This window comes from Sabethes cyaneus, chromosome 1 (assembly GCF_943734655.1).
Source record: "Sabethes cyaneus chromosome 1, idSabCyanKW18_F2, whole genome shotgun sequence".
Taxonomy (NCBI): Eukaryota; Metazoa; Arthropoda; class Insecta; order Diptera; family Culicidae; genus Sabethes; species Sabethes cyaneus.
The window spans coordinates 23,704,966-23,725,188 of NC_071353.1; the positions used below are offsets into that span (position 1 = coordinate 23,704,966).

The 20,223-nt window shown below is 43.1% G+C and overlaps 1 protein-coding gene across 1 annotated transcript in view; it reads right to left on the reverse strand.

Moving 5' to 3' along the window:
* Positions 1 to 4,462: 4,462 nt before the first annotated feature.
* LOC128741106 (ankyrin repeat domain-containing protein 50) overlaps positions 4,463 to 20,223 on the reverse strand; it is a 31,615-nt gene continuing 15,854 nt past the window's right edge. Inside the window, exons 2-8 of the mRNA XM_053836685.1 lie at positions 10,080 to 14,248; positions 8,661 to 10,014; positions 8,291 to 8,596; positions 7,954 to 8,231; positions 6,399 to 6,600; positions 6,042 to 6,327; positions 4,463 to 5,982 (exon numbers count right to left, since the gene is read on the reverse strand). Coding sequence (XP_053692660.1) covers positions 5,793 to 5,982; positions 6,042 to 6,327; positions 6,399 to 6,600; positions 7,954 to 8,231; positions 8,291 to 8,596; positions 8,661 to 10,014; positions 10,080 to 13,922 — 6,459 coding nt within the window. The 5' untranslated portion in view covers positions 13,923 to 14,248 and the 3' untranslated portion in view covers positions 4,463 to 5,792. The remainder of the gene's footprint in view (positions 5,983 to 6,041; positions 6,328 to 6,398; positions 6,601 to 7,953; positions 8,232 to 8,290; positions 8,597 to 8,660; positions 10,015 to 10,079; positions 14,249 to 20,223) is intronic.

Genomic DNA, 20,223 nt, shown 5'->3' on the forward strand with positions numbered 1-20,223 from the left:
GACTACCGGTCTAATCAACGTCTTGTAGATTGTTAACTTCGAGCGGTGGCGAATTTTGTTCGATCGCAGCGTCCTACGGAGTCCAAAGTAGGCACGATTTCCTGCCATAATGCGTCTTTGTATTTCTCTGCTGGTGTCGTCTGCGGTAACCAGTGAGTCCAGATACACGAATTCTTCTACCACCTCGATTTCATCACCTTCAAAATGAATCCGGTGAGGGAGATCAGCATTCACTTCTCTAGAACCTCTTACTTTCATGTATTTTGTTTTCGATACATTAATGACAAGTCCAATCCGTTTGGCTTCAGCTTTCAGTCCGATGTACGTTTCCGCCATCCTCAAAGGTACATGTAATGATGTCAACGTCGTCAGCCAAACCAAGAAGCTGGACGGACTTTGTGAATATCGTGCCACTCGTGTCTATCCCCGCTCTTCTTATCACACCCTTCAAAGCGATGTTGAACAGCAAACATGAACCGTATCCCTCTTCTAGATTCAAAGAGACTCGAGACTGCCCCTGATACTCGAACAACACACATTACTCGATCTATCGTCGCCTTGACCAATCGCGTTAGTTTATCCGGAAATCCGTAGTAGTGCATAATCTGCCATAGCTGATCTCGATCGACCGTGTCATACGCCGATTTGAAGTCGATGAATAACTAATGCGTGGGCAGGTCGTAGTCGCGACATTTCTGCAACACTTGCCGAAGCGCAAAAATCTGATCCGTGGTGGTACGGGCATCCATGAATCCCACTTGATATTGCCCCACGAACTCCTTTGCAAATAGTGATAGTCGACGACATAAAAGTTGGAAGAGTACCTTGTAGGCGGCGTTCAACAGTGTGATTGCGCGGTAATTACAACAATCCAACTTGTTACCCTTTTTGTAGATCGGACACACGATGCCTTCCGTCCATTCCTCCGGTAGTAGCTCCTCCTCCCAAATCTTGACAATTACCCAGTGCAGCGCTCTAGCCAGTGCGTCACCACCGTATTTCAGCAGCTCGCCGGGTAATGGTTCTTCAGCCGACTGATCTCTTCTGCTGCCTCCTGAAGGTCGGAGGTCGTTGAAGATCGTGCCCACGTGTTGGTATGCACTTGGTTCATAACACCCTTTAGCGCTATGTTGAACAGCAGGCATGAGAGACCATCACTTTGATGAAGCCCTCTGAGTGATTCGAATGAACTCGATAATCAACCCGTAATCCAAACACAGAACTGTGTGCCATCCATCATAGATTGAATTAGTTTGATGAGTTTTCTCAAACAAATGGTGCATGGAAGCTCTGCATTTACGACCCTTTTGAATATAAATTTTTGATCCGTTGTTGACCGTCCGTCAACGAAACAGGTTCGATAAATTCCATCCTTTTTGTAGATCGGCAGATAACTCCATCTTTCCACTCCTCCGGTAGCTATTCTATCTCTCAAATACTAGCAATTAGCCGGTGTAGACAAGTGGTCAGCTTTTCTGGTGCCATTTTAATAGGCTCCCCTCCGATGCCGCCTTTCCCAGCCGATTTATTGATCTTTAGCTGCATGATGGCCTCCTTAAATTCGCCTATCGATGGGACTGGCATCTCTTCTCCGTTTGTTGCACCGTCGACGTTGCTTTTCCTGCAGCCATGGTTCTCCAGCTGGGCGCTATTCAGCTGTTCATACAAGTGCTGCTTCCACCTTTCGGTCACCTCACGATCGTCCGTCTAAATATTGCCATTCTTATCCCGACACATTTCGGTTTGCAGCACAAATCACTTTTGCGGGATCCGTTCAGTTTCTGGTAGGTCTTTCCTCGCGTTCGCGTTCCCTGAGAACTATGCAGCCGCTCCAAATCCACGGCTTTCAGGTTACGCGCATTCTCCCGGAAGATTTGGTTTTGCTGCATCTTCTTCAGGTTGTGTCTTTCCACGTTCTGACGTTGAATCTTAATGGCACAGCGAAGGCTGCCCACCCCCGCACAGCGTTTGCCTCATCCATCACCATTCTACATTAATTCTAAAACCAATCGTTCCGTTGATTTCGTGTCACGTGCCCAATTGAGCTCTCCGCTACACTGCTAATGTCTGTTTTGATGGTGTTCCAACAATCCTCGAGAGCGGCTTCGCCCAGCTCGTCCTCTTCCGGTAGCGCACCTTCGAGTGAGTGCACGTAGTTTGCGGCGACGCCTAGCTGCTTCCGTCACGCAAGATTTAAGCGAGGCTGGCGTTGGTAATCAATGTTGTTCACAATGGATTTTAACCATCACTAGGTAGTAGTCCCTAGTCCGTGTCAATGTTAGCGCTTCGATAGGATATGACGTCAATGATGTCCGAGAAGTGCCGACAGCCGAACAGCGGCATGAAGAGACCGCCGGGCATATTTAGGATCTGATCGGATGAACAAATGTTAGAAGATTGGTGTGAAAGCGCATTTACCTGTTGACCTGGCAAAGGGTGAACATGTGCATTCCGTAACCTCTGTTCACCAACTCCTATCCCTACCTCCACGTGGTGAAATCTATCTGGATTATTGGCAACGACCTTTAGCTTGAAAACACGGACACTAATCGAAATAGGTATATACTGACTCATGCCCAGCAGGGCAAGCTGGCTCAACTTCCAAGGGAAGCTGGCCGCCTGAAGCTTGAAATCCTGGGGCTGAGCGGGGTCTGCTGGCCGGATACTGCAACCTGCAAGACATCATCCAGGCAAGTCTTGCTCTACTCCGGCATACTAGGTGAAAAGGCCATTCGAGAAAAAGGAGTTGGATTTCATCTGAGCCCAGGGGCACATGCGGCCCTGATGAAGTGGGAATCGGTAAACGAACGAACAATCGTTGCCAGCAGCAGAACACAGGTTTAAAACCTTACAGCAATTCGGTGATATACGCCAATAGACGCTGCCGACCTGCAAGAGAAAGACAGTTTTTATAGCCAACTGAACAGCGTGGTTGAGAAAATCCCGAAGGGGGACTTCCAAATCTACTTGGGCGACTTCAACGCGAAGATTGGCTCAAATAACGCGGACCTTGAACGCGTCATGTGACGCCATGGCCTGAGAAAGATGAGCGAAAACGGGGAGCTGTTTACAGAATTCTGTGGTAATAACAACATGGTCATTGGTGGACCACTCTTTCCCCATAGACCAGTACACGTGGGTTTCCTGCGTCGGCCGAACAGAAAACCAAATCGACCAAGCCTTCTTGCTGTACGCAACTAACGCAACGCTGATCATCTGACCAGCATCTTGTTATCACTGAGATACGTTTGCGCGTCGCACGTGTCCAACGACGGGAGGACAAAGTTGGGTGCCGCTACGACATCCACTGACTAGAGAATTCTGAGATGAAAAGGGCCTTTGTCGAACAACTTGAATCCAGCGCTTCGAAGTTGCCGCCTGGTGGAACCGTCAAAGACCTGTGCTGTGGAGCGGCATCAAGAATGCTTTCATCACGACCATTGACGAAACCCTCGACAAAGGAAGATCGACGAGCGCAAACTAGATCGGCTAAGGCAGCTGCCCGTCAACGATACGCCGAACTGGAGAGGGCTGTTAAACGTGCTTGTAGCCGGGACAAGAGAGCCTGGACTAACTCGCTAGCCGGACAAGGAGAAATCGTCGCCGTCAATGGTGATATCGACGACGCAGTTTAGCCAACGATATCCCGGCTGTAGACGAGTACCAGTCCTGGCAACAGGTTCCCGTGGGCCAACGGGATACGAGCAACTATAGGAATGATCAGGTAGTTAACCCCAGATCGAACTTCGTAAGGGAAGAGGGAATTCTTTTGCCAGGGTGGGGAACTAACCTGTGTTGTCAGGAGTCAGGATGGTCCTCCGGCGAGACAAAGTGCAGGCCTAACGAACCAACCTTTAAAAACCAACCTTACAGTTGGTTCATAGAACTAAGTCTCTTAAATTTCTGGGAGATACCCGCATTATTTCCGATTTATTGTACTGCACATAGTTATAAGACTGGTTACAATAATAACGACCGCTGCGGTGATACTCATTAAAAGTTGGCTTCAACTTTGATAATGATGGGCAACATGCAGAAGGGCGGCGGTTAGGCAGGTTGAGAATCAAAGGCAAAGTTTCTTCAGCGTTAGCAACTTTTTGCGCGCAGCTAGACCATGAAACGCAATTTCCCTGGCAAAGACGTCAAAATTGACATTAGTTCTCATCATTCAAGTTACGATCAGGTTATTTCAAAGCTCAGCGCACACCGATTTACGAACGAAAACGGTGTCCGACCCATTGACCATCCATAGCAACGCCTCCAAAAACATGGCCATTCAAAATACATTACCTAAATGGGAATTAATTGGTCACTAGTGGATATCGCCAAAAGAGCCCTAGAATAGAAAAAAAAACCCACAAACAAACCCGATGTACATTCTTTCTATTAGTTATAATTGCCTCAACATAGATATTTCGGATCAATCGCTCAATCGGTTATTGCTTGCTTTTCATGACCTCTAAAATGTCTACTATATATTTCAGTTTTTCTTGTTGCCATTTCGCTTTCTCTACAAAAGTACGTTGTGCCAAAATAGGGGTATCAACAAAACAAAAATAAATACTCTTCAAAGAATGACACCTCCAAAGTCAGTTCGTTTTCTTCCCGGTGAAAAAAAAAGCAAAATTACGCAATGCTTCCGACCGGGAATTTCTATTGCTACACGAGTTCACTGTATAAATTGTGAGACAAAAATGTATACGGAATAAATAAAATGCTTACGCAAGGAGTGCGGTGGCTCCTTCGCTATGGCGCTCTTATGCTGTTTCGACAAAAATCTGTTTGCACAGTACGACGAAATTAACTTAAATAAGTAGGACTAGAATTCTTAGATAAACTAATCGTAGTGATAGATTACTTAAGATCGGTTACAAGCGTGCTTTGATGCTCTTGTGGGGTTACTAAACTTAGCGTACAAAAAGTATTAAATACTTGACATAAGAGGAAGGTTATTTCTCATTCTGGTTTATACATGCTTCTACAGCGTAGCTTACATAACTTCACTCCGATAGTGGAATCTCTAACGTTAAATGCTTCACTTTACTTTTGCTTGTACATATTCCTTTTTTTGTTTTGTATACAGTCATAATAAAATTATCTTTCATGACACATCTGCCCGATATCTGCTGCCAAATTTGCAGTCCTTTGTGTGTTCTTTTTTCCCTTTTCACCTGCTCGTCTATATTCTTTCCCATTGTTTAGTTTATTTTATGGTGAATTTTACCGTTACTTTTGGGTAGGTTGTTTTATTTAACCGTTATTTTTAATCATATTTATCAACTACCACAACTTCAGTGAGTTATGAGGGAGAATAGTAAAGAGACAAAGTACAAATCAAAGGAATTGAACAGCTGCTGATGCTGAGATATACTGGTATAGTGGAAAGCCGGATTCGATTGGCTCACAAAACGGAAACATTGTGCACTGCTACTTTTTAAGTGATTTGTAATTTTGGTAAATTTTTTAACAAAAAAAAAAACACGTAAAATGAGTCGAATAGATTAAAATCATGGCACGAAGAATGTAGTTAGTATTGTAAAACAGTAGAAGAAATTGAGACTCAATGATTGGTGAATAGAGTCCTTTAAAACGTCTGGGTATGTGCCCTAAACGCTATTCTAGAGCATGTGCGATCACGTTTCTCTAGTTTAGTGCCACTACCATTAGCAATTTGGTGATTTTTTTCTTGATAATTGATTGTTTAGCATGTTTTTCGTAGCCTTTTTTTAAACACAATCTCAAAAACGGCGAGTACTGAATGTATGTAATCTAAATTCCCTGTGTTTCCACAATTACATTTGGCTCTCTTTGCGCCACTGAAACGTTCCTGACTTGACACCAATGCTGGACGAGCCTTGGCCACTGCCGCTGCTACTCAGTATGTTGTTGGTTCGTCGAATCAGCTGGGCCGCTGAGTCGATTCGGTTGCGTATAAGCCGCATAGCCGGATTGGTAGCAATGCCGCTGCGCTTTGATGATTTTCTACGGGAAAGAAATTCCGTTCATTAGTAAGTATATTACAATTGGAACAGAGAACCTACCCTCCTTGCGGCGGCTCCTTCTGATTGTTGCCTAGAATGATGCGCATATGTGTATCTCTGGCGAAATGATTGTTGTCCGATGGATTCATGATCGTACTGTTATTGGACAAGCTAATATTCATTTCCTCGAATTGTTTTCCCAGCAAAGCCAGCGAAGAAGGAGGCTGATTTTGTCCCGGCGAACTGATATCGCTACTGGGTGAGTGCGGTGGAGTTGCATAAAGAGGCGACATACAACCCAGATCGAACAGATCAGCATCGTTCGGATTCATCCGAATATTGGAAGCTGTAAATAGGGACACCACCAATAAAGTTACATCATTTTTTCTTACCGCTTGAATCAAGTTTATAAATTACCGATATTCGCCTGGTACTCCTCGACATTCGGTAAAATTTGTGCATGTTTTTTTGCTCCACCGTACTTGTTGTTGCTGTTTGAAGCATTTCCGATGGTCGATTGGTGGTTCGGTTGATGCTGCTGCTGTACGATGTGATGTGATTTCGAATTGTGGTGACGTGAGTGTTTCTGTAGCTGTTGCGTGAATGACATTGGCGCTTGCTATGGAAAATCCAACCAAAATCCAAACAGATAGATTAGCAAATTACAGTTGCTAAATAATTCAGCATAAGTTTACTACTGAATTAGTTACACTACAAGCGCACAAGAAATGTCGAGAGTATCACGTGCCCACGCATCATATTTTCGTGAACTTCAGCGACGGCAAACGATACAGTCGAGCGCGAACACCTATGGCAGGCAATGCACGAGTACGGTTTTCCGGCGGACGCGGCTGATTCAAACAACCCTGTTTTACGAATGTGTGTGTTGGAGACCCTCTCGAGCAGGCTTGGCATGCACTTTCGCTTCGAATTTGCTATTTTTATTACTGCGCCTCAGCCAAGCAAAAATTGAAAATGTGGTGTATGGGACATTTGTAAAACAAGTAATTATCTACAATATTGCTAAAGAAAGTAATGTTTTATCTTTTGTATTTACGGCGCTATAAGGCTGCTACCCTGTTGGTAGCGAAAAGAGCGTTCTTTTTGCTTCCAACGGCATTGCAGCCCTATAGCGCCTTAAATACAAAAGATGAAACAATACTATCTTCAGCGATACTGCAGATAATAACTAATTCTATAAATGCCCCATACACCACTTTTTCAAATTTTACTTGGCTGAGGTGCAGTAATCAAAAAATAAATTGGAAGCGAAAAGTGCATGCCAAGCCTGCTCTCGAGTTCTTTCGGATCGCGCAAAGTGTTGCGGCAAGGGGATGGACTGACCTCTACTAGAGCTGTGATCCCGGCGTGCGGCCATCGGAACGAGAGGAACGATCTTCAGCTGATTAGCCAACTCCTAGCCTTCGCAGACGACCTCGACATTATTAGAAACACTGGGACAGCTGAGACAATCTATGACAGATTGTAAACGGAGGCTTGGAGGATTGGGTTACAAACCAATGCGTCGAAAACCTAATATATACTAAGAAGAGACGCTAGAGAAAACAACGTTCGGCTTCCACGGATAGTAACCATTGACGGCGATGAACCGAAAGTGGTTGATTGGTACATTTGGGATCTCTGATCACCGTCCACAGTAAGACGAGTAAGGAGATCCACCGACGCATTCAAAATGGAACTCGAACCTCCGCACAAAGCTAACGAATACAAAATGCTAATCAGACCGGTAGTCCTCTATAGATTTGAGGCAGCAACTTTGCTAACGGAAGTCATACGTGAACTTGCCCTATTTTTGGTGGTGTATTAACGAATAGCAGAGAGTGGCGTAGGCGTATGAACCACATTAAAACCAATTGAAATAACACTCTTCGATTCCCTCTAGAAATATCTGCTAGCGGTCTTCCTCGGAATTGCAAGACGACTTTACTAACGAAAATAGGAAAATACTCACCTCGTTACTGCTGCCAGTTGATTGACTAGAAATGACACTCTTCCGCTTCTGCAGACTGCTGTTGTCGGACTGCATGGTGTTCTCGTAAAAGTTGCTGTTCTGAGTTGAGCTTCCGCCAGCTGCAGCACCATTCATCGCGTGGTTCGGCATTAGTAGATTCGGATTCGGGAACGGACCCGACGGCGATGGGTTGTGAATCGGTGCGGATGCCTGTGGGCATTCATCCGGAGACTTGAGATTCAAACTCTGGTGAACCATTTTTCCACCGTCCAGGTCGTCTGTGAAAAACAAAAAATATGTCAGATTTTTCCGCGTTACCAGAAGTGCAAGGTTTTACTTTTAGTATAATTTTCCAGGATTCTCAGCACATTGTTGCGGTTCGATTTCGCCGCCAACTTGATTGGCGTTCGGCCACAGTGATCAGATTTGTACGGATTGGCACCGTACTTGAGCAAACAGGTAACACATTTTTCGTGTCCTTCCTGAGCGGAAATGCCCAGAGCCGTTGCGCCTTGCTTGCAAGCATGATCCGGAATAGCACCATAGTACAGCAGCAACTGCATGACCTCATGGTTTCCTTGCCAAGCACAGGAGTGCAACGGTGTACGCGACTCAAGGTCCATGGCATTGACATCGGCGTTTCCTAGAATACAACCGCATTGTTTATTGTTTATCCAATTGAAAAAATTAACAAAAAAAAACTTTACCAAGTGTGATTAATAATTTAACCATCTCAGCATGACCTTGCCAGGAAGCCACATGGAGAGCCGTTCGACCTTCGCTATCCGGAATGTTTACGTCTGCGTTCGAATATTCCAAGAGGAACTTTACGACCTTCAATTTATTCTCTAATGCCAAAATATACAGCGTGGTTCGTGAATCAGCGTCCTTTGAATTTACGTCGCAGCCAAATTTCAGCAGCGTCTGAACGCATTCGAAGTGGCCTTCCAGGCAAGCCAGCCTGAATGCCGTCTTTCCGTCGTGCGCCCTTTGATCAATACAAGGCCGATGAATGTTCAGTATAGCTTCCAGCACCGAATTATGCCCTTCCTGAGCAGCCAAATGCAAGGCAGCTTTTCCTTCGTTATCACATTCATCTATTTTAGCGCCTGATTCGAGCAGCTGAATGCAAATATCAGCATAACCTTCAAAAGCTGCGTAATGTAAGGGTGTCCATCCGGCATTATCGCGATGGGTTTCATCCAACCCACGATCCAACAATTGTCGTACGGTTTCCAAATTGCCTTGTGCTGCGGCAACGCTTAATACTGTGCGACCTTCCGAATCCATACAATCAATGCCGCAACCCCAAAATAGAAGCAATTTCACGACGTGTGCATGTCCAGATGTGCAGGCCGCCCACAACGGTGTTCTTCCCATATGGTCAGCCATATCGGGATCAGCACCATTTTCCAACAGCAGCTCACAGATCTCCGAGTTTCCCTCGAACGAACTAACCAACAGCGGAGACATTCCTTCGTTATCCGTCTGATCGGTGTTGGCCCCATACTCTAGCAAGGTCGAAATAACTTTGCTATATCCTGAGCTTCCGCAAAGGGCGGCCACACACAACGCATTTCTTCCATCCAGATCCGTATGGTTCACATCTGCGCCATTCTCTAGCAAAATTTCAACGATATCGTAATGCCCCATGTATGAAGCTGCAATCAGCGACGTGCGGCCTTGCTTATCGATCGAATTAACATTTGCTCCTGCTTCAATCAGTATCTTCACAATATCCTCATTGCCGCTCCAGGCAGCAGCACGCAGCGCTGTTCGTCCCTCCTTGTCCGCTCTGTCAATCGCACAGACGCCACTTTCAATCAGCAGTTTCACCACATCAGTATGCCCTCCCCAGGATGCCGATCGTAATGGAGTCCAGCCGTCACGATCGGCATGATTAACGTCGATCTTTCGGAACCGCCCGGTCCCATCGTTTAGCGATTGCTTGTAACGCAATAAAAGGTTTACAATCTCAATGTGCCCATTACGGGCGGCGATGTTTAACGCGGTCTGCCCGTTCAGATCTTCAATTTCCAGATCAATTGGATCTTTGCATGCCTGAAACGATTGTAAAATAAGTTAGCTAACATAGTTCAGGACACAATGCAAAGACATCTACTCACATTCAACGCTCTCTCCAGCAGGGTATGATTGCCTTCGTTCGCCAGTATATGAATAAGGGCTTTGCCTTTGTGCAACTCCGAATCGAACATGTCACACTGAACACGATCATTCTGTATGTCCGACTTGGAATCTCCGATGGCGCTGCCCTCACCGGCAACTCCACTCTCGCAACGATCCATCTCATGACCGTCGAAACGATCGGAAGACACCATTGCTGCCGGACCTGCACCCATAGCGCAAGCCGCTAAGCCGCCGCACTGCAAATCGATATTGATCGACTTCTGCAGCTCCTGCTGGCAACTTTTTTCGCTCGAGATCAACAGCTCCGCCAATTCGGAGTCAATATTTTGTGAGCGATCCGACAGCACTGGTGAATTGATGGCAGACGATTCACAGGACATCACCGTATCAGCGTTGTTGATGCCGGTTTCAATCAGCAGCTTAAGTACTTTGCAGTCCGTTGGGAGATTCGGTTTGAAGAAATCATTCAAGAATCCGGTAAACTCATCATTCAGTTCTGCGTTCAGGTAGCGCTCCAGCATGGCACGGGTACGTAAAGCTAAATTAACGTCGTTTTTGCACTCGTCCTCGCACAGAGCACAACAGTTGAGAAGATTCGTGTAGAAACAGTCACTTAGATTAGATTTCGTCTCCAACAGAATGAGAAGGAGATCGAGGTTGATGTTTTTGTTAGTCAGATATTCGCCTGTTTTTATCAGATGATACAAATAGAGCCGTAATTTGTTCGGGCAGAGTTGATCCGCTACCATTGTGTAGTACATGGAGACCATCACATGACCCTCGTTGAGATCGCACAGGAACTTCTTGGTAGAGAACTTAACGTCAATCAACCAGTCGCAGAAAGAGTTGTGGAATATTTTCAGTGCGTACACGTTGCGAGGACTGTATTCCACGATGTTTCGCATCAGATCAAGTCGCTTCTCGAACTCCTCCATGTCGAGACTGTAGTTGTGGGTGCGCAAACAGTTGTAGAGAAAATATTTGTCTACGTAATTGTTGCACACTAAAAGTACATTCAAGATAGGCCGTATTTTGTTGTACTGCTTTTTGTTGAACGATTTCTGGCAAATGTACAGATAAAGCCCGTTCAGTGTGCAGGGAATTAGTTTAATTTCTCGGAAAGTGAAAAAGTTTTCCTTAATTCCCGTCAATACCTTGTACAGGTAGAGCAAGCAACCGTTCGACTTGATGTAGAGCTGATTCAGACTTTCGATTATATCTTTGGTCAGATTAATTCCACGGAAGTCCGTGTTCAGTCTATTGATGATGTACTGCTGGACGTCCTTGACGACGTGACTCTTGCGCAGGTCATCCAGCGTTAGCTTCTTGAAACCGGTAAACAACTTGGTTATGTTCTTATTCTGCTTTTTGGCTGTGCACACCATAAACAGCCACTTGGGCATCAGGTGTATATGATTGGAAAGCAGCTCTGCGATGTTTCGACTCTTTGTGATTTGCTTACCTTTGAGCGTGGAAATCAGGTTTCCATCTTGAATGTAATTCTCATCGATCGAATCTATCAACAGCAGCAAGGCATTCTTAGGCGGGCTTAGTTCCAACAACGGAAACAATATTGCTTTCTTGAAACAGTCATCCGGATTTTTCTCTATACTATCCACTGTTATAGACTCGAATATGTCGGGATTGCTAAGAAGCATTTCGTAGTAACCGTCTGCGATGACCTGCCGACAGTTCTTTGATTTTGGCAACGGTGGAGGAATATTCATCTCCGCTGCAATCGGTTCGGCTTTAGGGCTTTTCGACTTGGCACTTTCCAACTTGTTATCATCATCTTTGCTGATTGCCTGTTCGTTCATCTCAACAGTAACGTCTTCGCTAATCTCTCGAGCAATTTCATCATCTAGCTTGATGTCACTGATATCAGCGATACCTTCACCTGCTCCGTCCAATAGTTCCTCATCTTCTTGTTCTACTTTTGGCAACTCTTTCGGGCTGGATGCTTTCGTCGGTGATCGAATGTTACTGCCAATTGCCACTGGAATCTTGGAGCCTTTCGCCTTTCCAGGACTTGAAATATTGCTTTGCTGTTTGTCTCCTGCTGCTGCTTTGTTGCCTACCGGAACGTTTTTCAGCAACGGTGGATGTGTTGTATATTGATAACTGGCTTGTTCCTTGTCACGACTTAAACTTTCCACGGGCTCCGACTGTTGGCGGCAAACTTTTTTCTTGGAGCAGAACTCTGCCACTCGCTCGTTTAGCTTGATTTCCGACAGAATAACTTCTTCAAGCTCTTTGTCGTATTCTACATCTTTATCGTCAGGTTTCGCTGCCGCCGCGGCCAGCGCGATTTGTTGCTGATCAGCTTCTGGCAAAGCATCGTTACTACTGCTAATTACCGAGGATTCATGATTTACATCTTTCGATTTATCACTTGTGAGATCATTTGAAGCGGTCGTGGTCGTGTCGTTGTTCGAGACCACCCCAGTCGAACTGTTGCAAACGAAGCTCGAGTGGCTAAGGATTTGAAGAATTATACTACGAATGAACATGCTGAGACTGTGACACTCTGGGTTTTGCGAGTTTACAAAGTAACAAGCAAGAAGTCTTCGGTTTAGCATTCCTTTAGTTCCAGTACTACCTTCAATGATGTCATTACAGATCGATGTTTTACCAGAACCATTGGAACCTAGCACTAGATAGCCTAGTGAAGGCAAATCAGCACTTCGAACCGGTGCTTGATGAGTGGATGTTGCTCGTGGGAAAAAACTCGAAGTAGACGGCGGCACACATTCGGCTTGGTCTAACATACCTGGCGGAACAGGGATCGGTTTCTTGCAGGCACGCTGCTCCAAGCACATCGCAACCTTTTTCAAAACCCATTCTCGATTGAGATGAGCGTTGATTTCAGAGCTAATAAACGGCTCCTGTCCCTTACCGTTGCGACCAGCAGTATTCTGGATTCCAGTTCTACCGTTAATCGGTTGGCTAGTGATCAATGGCTTTTGACTTACCGGAGGATTGAGAGACGGAGGATCTACGTCTAATTGTTCGTTATCTTCTTGACTTCGTTCGGCAGAGCGATTTCGATGGAGGTTAGTTAGCATATCAAGCTTTTCGTTGCATTTTGCCTCCAATTCATTCAGTGATTCGTTGATGTCTAGATCTAGGTTTTTATCCTCTTCCTCATTGGCTAAGGTTTTGTAACCAAGAAGAGCCTGATCGATTACTTCTGAGGGCGCTGCAGCACCTGCGTTTAATGAATCATTCAGCACGTTCTGATGCACCAAATTAACGAAATGCTCCTTTCTTGCCAAATAGGAAAAGTTTGAAATTTGATACTCTTTGTGCAGTTCGATTTTTTTGTGCATTTGAGTGGTGTCTTTGAGAAAATCCCGTATTCGACGATCTTCCAGTTCTGCGTTGATTATCTTGACATCTCGATCGCTGCTGTTACTGTTGTTAAGATTATCATCCATATTCGCAGCACTGGTAGCACGGCCGGTTGGCATAGGCAGCGGTGGACGTCCCTTGGGGGTTGCCCCCTGCTGCTGTCGAGGCCGTTCGGACTTTTTCAGCGGTGTCGCGTACAAACTGTCTTTACTGTTCATGGCCGAATTGTTTTGTATTTTGTTGTTATTTTCCGTACCGGAATTGTGCTGCTGGCTAGCAAATCCCCCCGAGGCGTTCTCGTCTTTCACTGTGGAAGCACCATTCGTTGTTTCGCTGTCACCGGTGCCGTTGCTGCCACCACCGCCAGCACCTGCTCCGTTACGCAGCCTCTCGTGGCAGGGCAAATTTTCGTAAATGTCGTCGGTGTTCATTTTGCCGTTGGCAATTTTACCATTCATCGACGATGACATGTTGCTTGTTATTGCTTTGAGCTTTATTTTACACTCGTGTATGCACTTATGCTTTTGCTAATTGATTATCCAAACTGGATCCATTTAAATACGCAATTTTGCTATCTTCGTATCAAATAGTTCCACACGATACGAAACAAATCCGCGTAAATCGTTTTTGCATCATCAAGCACATGGGATTTAATCCAACCCGTTGATGCTGTTCATTTAGACGGCCAACGGATTGCTAATTGGTCATTTTGCTCTTTTCAGCTACAAAACTCTTAGAATAGTAGTGACTCCACTTCTAGTTCGTGAGTATGCGGATAGCGGCTGCCTGCGGTATCCTATAAATAAACAAGAAAAGACGAAAACGAAGTGCGATGAGAAACGATGCATTGCAGCCGTGCGACGATAAAGGGACGAAACATAACGTTTCGATGCCGGAGGTTACATCATATTCATTCAACAGAAGTATATAGGCGCATAGAACCGAAGTTTCCCAATAAAAAACTGAGACTGCCAATAAATGCGAGTATGATGGTGAGCGGTTTCAACATGTGGCCGCCTACCGGCGTGTGCTATTATACGACGTTAGTGCTTGTATAGAACTGCTATAACAATCATCGGAACATTAAAAGAATGGTGCTTCGCTATTTTCGAACAGCAGCCGGCTTTTGTTAAGCGATCCTGCAATTATTTAGTGTCGTTCAGACATTAGCGATTCCAACACCAGCAAGTGCCACTGTTTGGGTATCATTAGAAACTGCTTCCAAATTGTGCGACGAGTGCTATACCAACATTATTTAGTAAACAGAAATGGCAAACATTGATGTGTCCAATTGTAGTCAAAACAGAACAGAGACACTTATGTAAATTAAATGTGGCGAATGTTTAAAAATCACCAATAAACAAATGTACTCATGAACAGCGTGCGAAATTGTAGAAATATGTGCAACGAACCACTGCACAGTGGGGATTTTTTCGATAAAAAGTCCTTTTTCTCTATATCTCAAAATGCCGCTGAGCTAGAATCAATCTTTTAATGTCAAAAGAAAGATATTTTTATAGGGAATCCAATGGTGTAACGCTTGTTTACAGCACGCATCTGTTTTCAGCCATTTTTACCAAAAGTCTATATCTCCGGTTTCCGATGGGATAAAATTGATCATTTTTCGCCATAAATAAGCTATCTTCAAGCGGAATCAGACGACATGGTATTTGTTTACGACAATTTGTTGTTTCTTGTTGTCTTGGCCAAATACATGGTATTTTACCCTAGTTTTATCATGTTATCAATAAAAGTGAATATCTCAGGATTCCGCTGGGATAAATTAAAATATTTTTCACCAAAAGTTAGTTATTTTTATAAGCATTCGAACAGTTTGGTGTTTGTTCACAGCACCTGTTTGTTTCTTGTAGTTTTGATCAAACAAAGATCATGCTACCTTATTTCGGTAACGTTAACTGAGAAAATTAGGGTAAAATAACTAATTTTGCCGTGATCAAATTCCCAGCCATCGGAATCTACATAAAGTTAGCTTTCTTGTGGCGATAAAAGATCGCTTTTATCCGAGGGGGTTCCAGAGTTATAGATCAATACATGTCTGTACGGCTGGCAAAATAGTGTAAGATTCCCTTCCTTTGGCCAAAACTGTTAGGAATAGACGTGTGCTGTAAACAAGGATCACACCATTGGAATCATCATAAAAATACCTTTCATTTGAAATCAGTATATTGAACGTATCCCAGCGGCATTTGGAGAAACTGAGAAAATGAACTTTTTTGCATAAAAATCCCCACTGTGCAGTGCACAGTGGTCCAAAAGGGCGAAAAGTGGAACTTTTTTTCTAGCGTCTTTTGCTTTCATTTTATCATTTACGGCCTTTAGCACTTTTTTTCGTATGAACATTCGTTAGTTATTGCTTACTATCATGAAAATAAAAAATAACTTTTTTGTGTTACGAAATATAGACATAGTTTCTTCGGCAAAGTTGTAAATAATGTGAAAACAAGCAACTTTGCTGAAGAAACAAAATTTTTATCTTTATCGAGTGCTGAACTATAGGGTATATTCTTTGAAATTTCCTTAAAAATTAGTTTTTTATTTTTAGCTTTTGTTAGTTGCATTTTACACGAACACATTGTTCTAGGAAATTATCAAGGCACTCAAAATACACGTTTTTGCAGAAGATAGCAAATCTCTTGGACTTTTATTTTCTAAGTTATCATATATTCAAGCTTTAAATTTTCATAGCTTCACGAGCCTATGGGGTAAAATGGGGCATGGAATCAGTGCTTCATCTTAAAGCTTAAGACAAGTACTATAAACTTGTATGGGTTCCGCCTGTCCCCAACCACTTAAATGGAAGTAGGGCAAGCATACGTTTTATGTGTTTCGCGTTCGCTATAGGCTCGATACACGTCCATTCTTTTGTGTTAGTAGATAGACACATGGATTCTTTGGCAAAGTTATAGAATATATAAAGGCAAACAACTTTGCTGAAGAAATGACATTTCTATCTCTATCGAGTGCAGAGCTATAGAGCATTTTCCTTGGAAATTCTTTAATAATAATAATAATAATAATAACAATTTATATACATAATAATAATACAAATAACCTTCTAATAGTTGTCATAGTATGTATTAATACTCGACTAGTGAGAAAAATGCACTTTTGTTTCTTTCTTGAACCTATAAAATGATGTTAGTCTCTTTATTGCGTGAGGCAGGCTGCTCCACAGTCGTATAGCGCGATGTCTGAACGAGTCTCGCAAAATATTAGTTTCACACCTTGGAAGCAGCAAGTTCAGCGTAGAAATACTCACAGTAAGAGATACGCGGAAACTAAAACCAACGATTTGGCATCAGTGTACAGAAACTGCCAGCACTTGCTGCGGAGCAAAATGCCATAGCAGTTTGGCTTGATTGTTTTCAACATGATCCGCTTCTGTTTTGTTTACATCAATTTTGCACAATAGAGTGATATATCTTTCAACTTAATCAGTGTAAAATGCATTGCAAAGCTTTATACACACTGTGTCCGAGTATAATATTCAAGGTGCGTGACAATAGCTTAAGTAGATTTCATAGTTATTTCAATACTTGTTAAGCAAACAGTATGCGTGTTCGATTGGCTCCCTTTTGACAATTCTCGCTGCTCGGTTGGCTCCCAAGATGGCTGCTTCCGCGTATATCTCACCTCTGAGTATTTCTAGTTCAGCGTTCTAGGAAGTGTTGTGGTAAAATATTCTTCTAAGTAGACTGGAGAGTGATTTAGTATTTTATACGTCATACTGCAAATTCTAAAATTTATATATTCTCTGTAACTACGATCAAGAATCAATTTGGAAAAACTTGAAATGTGGTCAAATCTTCTTAATCCGTAAACAAATCTGGTGAGCGAATTGATAACAAGTTGTAACTTACGAAAGTTTTCGTCTGTTGACTGAGCGAAAAGTACATCTCCATATTCGAATAGTGGAGTTATTAGAGATCGTACAAGTTTCAATCTCATCTGCTGTGGAGTACAATGTTTTAATGCTACCAAAGTGTGCAATGCAAAATAAACTTTTTGGCAGACCGCATTAGTTTGAGCCTTCCAATTCAGACTGCTGTCCATGAAAATGCCAAGATTTTTTACGATATCGGAGTAATTTACATTTTCACTACCCAGTTTAACAAGAGGAGCTTCATGTACATCCATGTATCTTGTCCTAAAAATGATTGCTTGAGTCTTACGTGCATTTAGTTTGAGACCATTCGCATTGCTCCATTCAATTATGTTTTGAATGTCCAGATTAACCATGTTTGACAGTGTTCGGTTTCCCGATAAATATATTTGACAGTCATCGGCATAAAAGTGTGACTGACAATACTTTATTTGATTAGGTAAGTCATTTATAAACATTGAGAAAAGTAAAGGACCTAAAATTGATCCTTGCGGTACACCGCATCCAACACATAAACGTCAAACTTAAGACCATTGAATTCAACATATTGTAATCGATTAGATAGGTAACTCAATATTAACTCAACTGCAGAATCGTGCAGCATAAAGTAACGTTTAAGTTTTTTGCAGAGCAACAGATGATCTATAGAATCAAATGCTTTACTGAAATGAAGCAATAATAGTACAGTTATCATTTTCTTATTCAAAGCACATCGAAAATCGTTATCAAGTTTTATAAGAGCTGTTGTGGTGCTACAGTTTTTTCGATATCCTGATTGAAAATGACAAAGTAATTCGTGCTCATTCAAATATTCATTCAGCTTATTTGAGAGAATCTTTTCAAAGATTTTTGAGAGCGCTTGAAGTATGCTAAATAGGTCTGTAATCTGTCTCGCTAGCGGGATTATCAATTTTTCCAATAGGAACCACTCGTGCTACTTTCCACAAGCTAGGAAAGGTTGATGATGTTATATTGAAATTGAAAAGGTCAGTTATGTAAGGAGCTATAATCGAGAAAGACATTTTCAAAATTCTGAGTGGAATTTCATCAAGAGAATCGCAGTAAGCTGAAGAAATTTCTTTAAGAATCTCATCTAATGTTACACATACACTACGGAATGAGAAACGTGCTATTGAATCGTTATCCGAAACTGTTTCTGCGAAAAAATGCGAAGCGTGATTAGAGACAAAAAAGGCGTTTAAACTAACTGCCGTAACGTTTGTGCAATCGGCTATAACTACAATAGGTTTTAAACCAAGTTTTTTGATGTTATTCCACAATTTCTTTTGACGGGAGCATTTTACAAGAATATATGATTCTAGGTGATTATTGAAAGACGCAACATACACGTTTTTGCAGAAGATTGCAAATCTCTAGGACCTTTCCTTACAAAGCTATCGCTTTGGGCTCGTGACGTTAAGGGAAATAAAGTTTAAATAAGCGATAACGAACCATCTAGGTTGTTGGGTCCCTCTATTCCTGGTGACGGTGAGGTTCTTGAAGAAAATGGATTTCACTGCACAGTCGTCCGGCATCCCTGCGACGCGTCCGGCCCATCGTAGTCTCCCAACTATCGCTAGGTGTACAATGGGAATCTTTTAAAGCAGTCCCTGTAGCTCGTGATTCATACGCCTCCGCCACTCTCCGTTTTCCGTTTCTACACCGCCAAAAATAGTCCGCAACACCGTTCGTTCAAATACAGCAAGTGCTCGTATGTGTTCCGTAAGCAAAGTTACTGTTTCAAGTCCGTAGAGGACTACCGGTCTGATTAGCGTTCTGTACATCGTCAGCTTAGTGCGGGGCGTATACTTATTGATCAAAGCGTCTTGCGGAGGGAAAAGTAGGCTCGATTTCCAGCTTGAATGCGCCGTTGGATCTCCTTACTCGTATTATTGTCGGTGGCGGCGACCAGAGATCCCAAATATACGAACTCATCAAGCACTTTTAGTTCATCGCCGTCAATAGTCACTGTCCGTGGGAAACAAACGTTGCTTTCTCTGGAGCCTGTTCCTACCATATATTTGGTTTTCGACGCATCCTCCTAGCCTCCGTTTTTAGTCTGGCGTAGATCGCCTCCGCCGTCCCAAGGTTTCTAGCAATGATGTCGACGTCGTCTGCGAAGGCTAGGAGTTAGCTATTCTTGCTGAAGATTCTTGCTCTCGAATAAGGCACTTGTATAATAAAAAGAAGACGTACCAAACTTCCCCAGTCCTACATAAATATTGCGGTTGTGTTGGACACTTTCCCCTTCCTTGTCACATTACAAATAAAATATCAGAAATGTATATATTTTTTGTTTTTGAGATACAAATGTATTACGGGAAACTAGCAGCCATCAACTTTTCGTCGGAGAGCCCAACTTTGGAAGCAGTTTTTGGGTCCAAAAGCGGGGTTCTATTATTAATAGAAATGTATTCACTGCATTCTTTTTGCCAATCTGAGCACAGCGAATATATTTTCATGAACAACATTTTTGTTTCAAACAAAAAAACTGCTTTTGAAATTGGCAGAATCGATGACGACTAATTTTACCTTAAAGAAATAAAGTTGTGATAATGCAATGGAGACGCATGGTGTTTGATTTTAGTTACAAGGAAATGACAACGCAATCCTTTGAAAAAATCTTTTTTCCAACATGTCTCTTTATAATACGGCACCTTTTACCCAGCTAGGCGATAGCAGGATGCGATAATTGTCGTTCAGCTCATTAGCATCTCATCATAGGCTGTGTGTTAATAAATGCATATGCAGCAGTCAGTGGACGGTGCAGCGTGGTGATGTGTTGCAGACGTTTCGCTCTCTCTCTCTCTTTCGGGATCCGTGCTGCACCGTAGACAGAACCATAACGAGATTGTGGCCCCAATCGA